This window comes from Agelaius phoeniceus, chromosome 2 (assembly GCF_051311805.1).
Source record: "Agelaius phoeniceus isolate bAgePho1 chromosome 2, bAgePho1.hap1, whole genome shotgun sequence".
NCBI classification, from domain to species: Eukaryota; Metazoa; Chordata; class Aves; order Passeriformes; family Icteridae; genus Agelaius; species Agelaius phoeniceus.
In genome coordinates, this window is record NC_135266.1 from 1,266,202 (window position 1) to 1,272,484 (window position 6,283).

At 51.1% G+C, this 6,283-nt stretch overlaps 1 protein-coding gene across 1 annotated transcript; it reads right to left on the minus strand.

The window, feature by feature from the left end:
* Window positions 1–205: 205 nt before the first annotated feature.
* On the minus strand, window positions 206–663 carry KCNE2 (potassium voltage-gated channel subfamily E regulatory subunit 2). Its single transcript, XM_054628257.2, has one exon. It carries the CDS (start codon window positions 661–663, stop codon window positions 286–288), a length of 378 nt encoding a protein of 125 aa, XP_054484232.2. The 3' UTR covers window positions 206–285.
* Window positions 664–6,283: the final 5,620 nt, after the last annotated feature.

Genomic DNA, 6,283 nt, shown 5'->3' on the forward strand with positions numbered 1-6,283 from the left:
AACATCCAGATCTGCTTGTGGATTTTAAAAATGCTCAAATAACCAAGTTATCCCTGTCTTGGCTTTATTTTCCCAAAGGACAGACTATCAAAGGGAAGCACAATCACAAATTTTTCTTGGACTTTCCCAAGATCCTCACAGGAACCATCGCATTGATTTCCTCAGGACTCCATTATCCATGGACCTGTGTGTAAATTGAATCAACACTTCCACAGCTCTTTGGAATTCCAGTGAGTTCCCTCTGTGTGACTCCATGAGTCCCTCACTGCTGGCATTCCCAGAGAGTCAAGGTGACTCTGGGCTTGTTTTATCCCTGGCCCCCAGGTTTTCATGGATCACACACTTGAGATCGTCTGGGTTCAGCACCTGGTTCTTGTACTTCTCCCCCCAGTCCTCCACGATGTACTGGTGGTAGGGATCATTGGAGTGCTCCCTCCTCTTGGATTTCACAGTGCTCACCAGGATGGCCACGATGATGAAGGAGAACATCCCAATCATCACCATCAGGTACAGGATAACGTAGTCAAAGTTTTCAGCAGCCACCTCAGCCTGCAGTTTGTCCGCTGCTTCTGTCATGTTCCTCCTCCAGCTGTTCATGTAATTGAGGAAGGTTTCCTTGAAAATATCTTCCACTGCCCAAGTGAAGTTCTGCAGCTTGGTCATCCTCGCCAATTATGCTGCTAAAGACAAAAAAAAAAATTCTTTTAAATCAGATGTCTGCATTAAAAGAGTTGGTTTGGAGTATTTTGTCGGTGTTATGTCAATTATCTGGTAACAGTCACCTTCTGACACTTGAAGGTGCAGCTTTAGCTCAGCTGAGAATCCCCATCTCTGAGTGGTTCAGTATGTTCAGAGACCCAAGGAGGTCCTACTCAGAATCATGGAATGGTTTGGGCTGGGAGGGACCTTAAAATCATCCAGTGCCACCCCTGCCATGGCAGGGACACCTCCCACTGTCCCAGGCTGCTCCAATGTCCCCAGTGTCCAGCCTGGCCTTGGGCACTGCCAGGGATCCAGGGATGGAATTCCATCCCAGCCCTGCCCACCCTGCCAGGGAACAATTCCTCATTGCCAAGATCCCACCCAGCCCTGCCCTCTGGCACTGGCAGCCATTCCCTGGGTGCTGTCCCTGCATCCCCTGGAAATTGTCTCTCTCCAGCTTTCCTGGGGCTCCTGCAGGCCCTGCAAGGCCACCCTGAGCTCAGCCCAAAGCTTCTCCTGTGCAGGTGAACAATCCCAGCTGTGCCAGCCTTTCCTCCCAGCAGAGCTGCTCCATCCCTCTGCCCATCCTGGAGCCCACTCAGGTCCCTTTGCTCTGGGGACACTTTGGTGAAGGCCCCCATGGCCCTGTCACAGGGTTTGTGGCCCTGTCCCTTCCCTGCAGAGGGGAATCCACAAGGGAGGAAGGATTGCTCCTGAGGAGAAGACAAAGCCATGGGAGGGACAGGGAGGCCGAGACTCCATCCCTGGAGTGCCCTCAGGGACCATTTGGGACAATCCCCAAAGGGGAAGAGACACTGCCTGCTACTGCAAAGCCATGTTTGATCCCATTATCCCAAAATTCAGACGCCAGTGCTGCTCAGGCCCCATAAACCAGGTGTGTGTCCCACAGGAGGAAAATCCCCCTCCAGAATTCCTTCCCACCTGATCCCATTCCCACCAGATCCCATTCTGATGAGAGCCATTCCCACGTGATCCCATTCCCACCCAGATCCCATTCCCACCCAGATCCCTTTCCCACACAGATCCCATTCCCACCCAGATCCCATTCCCACCTGATCCCATTCGCACACAATCCCATTCCCATACAGATCCCATTCCCACACAATCCCATTCCCATACAGATCCCATTCCCACACAGATCCCATTCCCACCCAGATCCCATTCCCACCTGATCCCATTCCCATACAGATCCCATTCCCACACAATCCCATTCCCACCCAGATCCCATTCCCTCCTAATCCCATTCCCACACAATCCCATTCCCATACAGATCACATTCCCACCCAGATCCCATTCCCATACAGATCCCATTCCCACACAATCCCATTCCCCCCTGATCCCATTCCCACCTGATCCCATTCCCACCTGATCCCATTCCCACACAATCCCATTCCCATACAGATCCCATTCCCACACGATCCCATTCCCATACAGATCCCATTCACCATACAAATCCCATTCCCACCCAGATCTCTTTCCCACACAATCCCATTCCCACACAGATCCTATTCCCACAAAATCCCATTCCCCCCATATCCCATTCCCACCCAGATCCCATTCCCACACAATCCCATTCCCACCCAGATCCCATTCCCACCCAGGCTGTCCCACTTTAATGTGGGCAATTCCTTCCTCTCTCCAGGCCAGCCAAGCCCTAAAACCCGTGGAAATCTTCCCCCAAAGCCCTTTGTTCCCAGTCCCATCCTCAAGAACGAGGAGTTGGCTGCATCCAAGGGGAAGAGGCACTGAATTTTCATTGCTAATAAAAATTTGGGATGTGTTCCAATTCAGGAATTCAGGAATTCAGCCTTTGTGCACACAGGGATTCAGGTACACGTGCAGGTGGATCCCTCTGCAGTTACTCCCTTACACATGCTCAAATATAGAGGATAAAGGTAATTAATGAAACGAAATGAGAAAATACAAATACAAACTGCCTTTACTGTCTGTAAAACCTGCTTTTTCCTTGGTTTCCATCAAAAACTGCTATCATTTTTCAGGAGGAAATAGACTTGTAACAGCAGCTTACCTTTGCTGTGTCCTTCTCTAAGGAGATTCGGGATTTTCCAGCTCCACTGGATAATGGGGTGAAACTTCCCCAAAAAGAGCAGGAATGTCTTTAAGGAGCCTGCACAAGGCTGGGAGCAGGTGCCTGTGAAATAAGTGCCTTGCACTGCACTTATGTTTATATTAAATTAAAAGCTAAATCTAATCTCACCTGGAAAGTCAAATATTGGCTGACAGCTTGCATCAGTCATCCTGTCGGATCTGGGACTGAGCCTTTGTGCTGACTGCTGCAAGTTCAGATATTGGAAAAGAGCTTTCCTGGGGATAAACGGCTGCAGCTCCATTCTTGGTGAGCCAGAAGAGTAAAGATGAGCTCTGTTAAATAATAATAATATTAAGAATTACTAGAGAAGAATTCTTGGCTGTGAGGGTGGGCAGGCCCTGGCACAGGGTGCCCAGAGCAGCTGTGGCACTTCCAGGATCCCTGGCAGTGCCCAAGGCCAGGATGGGGCTTGGAACAACCTGGGACAGTGAAATGGGATCATCTTTAAGGTCCCTCCCAACCTGAATCATTCCATGTTCCTATGAATAAACCAGTAGGACCAGCAGTGATAGGAACAATGATTTCCTTTGCTGATCTGGGCACAAGAAGTGAGCACTGAGCAGTCAGGCTGCTCAATACCCTAAGCTTGAGTCCCTTCCCTTCCCTTCCCTTCCCTTCCCTTCCCTTCCCTTCCCTTCCCTTCCCTTCCCTTCCCTTCCCTTCCCTTCCCTTCCCTTCCCTTCCCTTCCCTTCCCTTCCCTTCCCTTCCCTTCCCTTCCCTTCCCTTCCCTTCCCTTCCCTTCCCTTTTTTTCCCCTTCCCTTTTTTCCCCTCTTTCCCCTTTCCCTTTCCCCTTTCCCTTTTTCTCCTTTTTCCCCTTTCTAGATTTCCCCTTTCCCCTTTTTTTTTCCTTTCCCATTTTTTCCTTTCCCCCTTTTTTTCCTTTCCACTTTTTTTCCTTTCCCCTTTTTTCCTTTCCCCTTTTTTTCCTTTCCCCTTTTCCTTTCCCCTTGTCACTTCCATGCCCTTGCTGCAGAAATAAATCCTCAGAGCTCTGCTCTACGGGCACCTCACTCATGATCTAGAGCAGGAAAAGACAAAAAACTTCCTAAAAAAACCCCAGAAAACCAAACCAAAAGAGAAAAAAAAAAAAAAAGGAGAATGAATGAGATTTGGCTTTCCTTCTGGCAAGCAGCAGATGCTGACACCTCTGAGAGGCTCTGAGACACCTGAGGAGTTTGCTCAGGGAAATGAGACCACATCAGGAGCATCAGCAGCAGCTCCTGCTCTGCTGGGGACATCCAGGGAGGGAGATCATGGTGGGATTGAGGTGCAAAAGGCTCCCCAAGCACTTTGGCTGGGATTAAAAACCCATATTTTCATTTTACAGCCAGTCCTGCCCAAGAAATGCCATGTTTGAGGGGCAGGAAGGCAGCGTGGAGTGATCCCAAATCCACAGCACACCCCAGAGGGAGGGAGATCTGCTCCTGGTGTGGAAAATGCTGATCCCTGAGGAAACCCTGCTGCTGCCACCCTTGTCATGGTTACTGCAACATCCTGGAGATGTTCTGAGCAGGAAACCTCCCAGCACAGGGACGAGCTGCTGGCAGCATTTCCTGCTGATCCCACACTTTTCCTGGCAGGTTCCCTTGGCTTTACCCCCAAAGAGCTTCTGTGTGCTGTGAGGAACCCCAGAGGCTGTACACAGACATTCCCTGGCTGCTCCCAGATGGATAAAGTCACTTGGAGCTCTTTTGTCTGGCTATGGAAATGAGAAAGGAGCCTGGAAGTTCCCAAGTTGAGAAATCACTGCCAATAATGAGAAATTTATCCCTCCCTCAACCCCTCTCTTCTACCAGCTGTTCCTGAAACCAAAGCTTCCCTGAATAATGGCAGTCCCAGTGTCCCCCTGAAGTCACTGGGCTCAGGGTTTGCTGAGTCTGGAGAGCAGGGAGGGGTCAGGGACAGACAGGGTGGGAATGATTAAACAGGAGGAGGAGCAGACAAAGGTCTTGGGCAGGAAAGGTGGAAACCTTAATATTGGCCTGGAATGGAGACTAATGGCAAGCAAAATGCTCCTGACCTCATGGAATAACAATAATAATAATAATGATGGAATTCCTGAGTGGGAAGGGATCCCCCAGTGCCAGCCCTGCCCTGCCCAGAGCCCAGCAAGCCCAGCCTGGGCATCCCTGGCAGCGCTGGCCAAAGGCTCCTGGAGCTGTGGCAGCCTCGGGGCCGTGCCCATTCCCTGGGCAGCCTGGGCAGTGCCAGCACCCTCTGGGCAAGAACCTTGCCCTAAAATCCAACCTAAATCCCTCCAGGCACAGCCCCAGCCCCTCCCTGGTGCTGTCCTGTGCTGTGATTTGGAGCCTTTTCCCACCTGCCTGATTCTGTGATTCTCCTGAATAGCAGAGGATTGGGATCAATGCTGATCTCCCCCAGACATTTCCCTTCAGAGGAGTTCTCAGTGCACCTGATCCCTTTTTCTCCCAACATTCCATTGTTTCCCTGCATCATCTGCGAGAAACAAACTCTGCCCTTTGGATGCCTTGCCCTGGCCAGGGCTTTCTTTTTACCTGAGGAAACCCTTTGGAATTGCTTCTTTCTGATGGAACAGTTCTTGCATCTTTGGGGGTCTCTGAGTACTGAGTGGGTCAGCCTTTGGGGTATTTTGGTTTCCTGAGAGATCCTGAGGCTCCATTTAGTGTTTGATCACCTGTTTGTGACCCTTTGGCTCTGTCTGAGCCCCATTTAGTGTTTGATCCCCTGGTGTGACCCTTTGGCTCTGTCTGAGCCCCATTTAGTGTTTGATCCCCTGGTGTGACCCTTTGGCTCTGTCTGAGCCCCATTTAGTGTTTGATCCCCTGGTGTGACCCTTTGGCTCTGTCTGAGCCCCATTTAGTGTTTGATCCCCTGGTGTGACCCTTTGGCTCTGTCTGAGCCCCATTTAGTGTTTGATCCCCTGGTGTGACCCTTTGGCTTTGTCTGAGCCCCATTTAGTGTTTGATCCCCTGGTGTGACCCTTTGGCTCTGTCTGAGCCCCATTTAGTGTTTGATCCCCTGGTGTGACCCTTTGGCTCTGTCTGAGCCCCATTTAGTGTTTGATCCCCCTGGTGTGACCCTTTGGCTCTGTCTGAGCCCATCTTTCCCCACAGGATCACAGGAACAGCTGAGCTGCTGCAGTGTTGGCTGTGTCCAGAGGGATCCTGCCAGGCTGCCCCAGAATATCCATAGCTGCTAAAGCCCTGTCTAAACATCCCAATAACTCCATGGCTGAAGGCCAGAGCCCACATCAGGATGCCCTGTCCTTAATTCCTGCTGGAGAGGGACACCTGGGATGCTCCTTTGTGGCTAAAGGGAAATCCCAGAGTCACAGAATCACCGAGAGACTTCCATGGGCATCCAGCATCAGCCCAAACCCTGTCCCCAGGGCCACATCCAGACTCCTCCTGAACCCTTCCAGTGCCTCCATCACCTCCCTGGGCAGCTCATTCCAAGGCCTGACCAC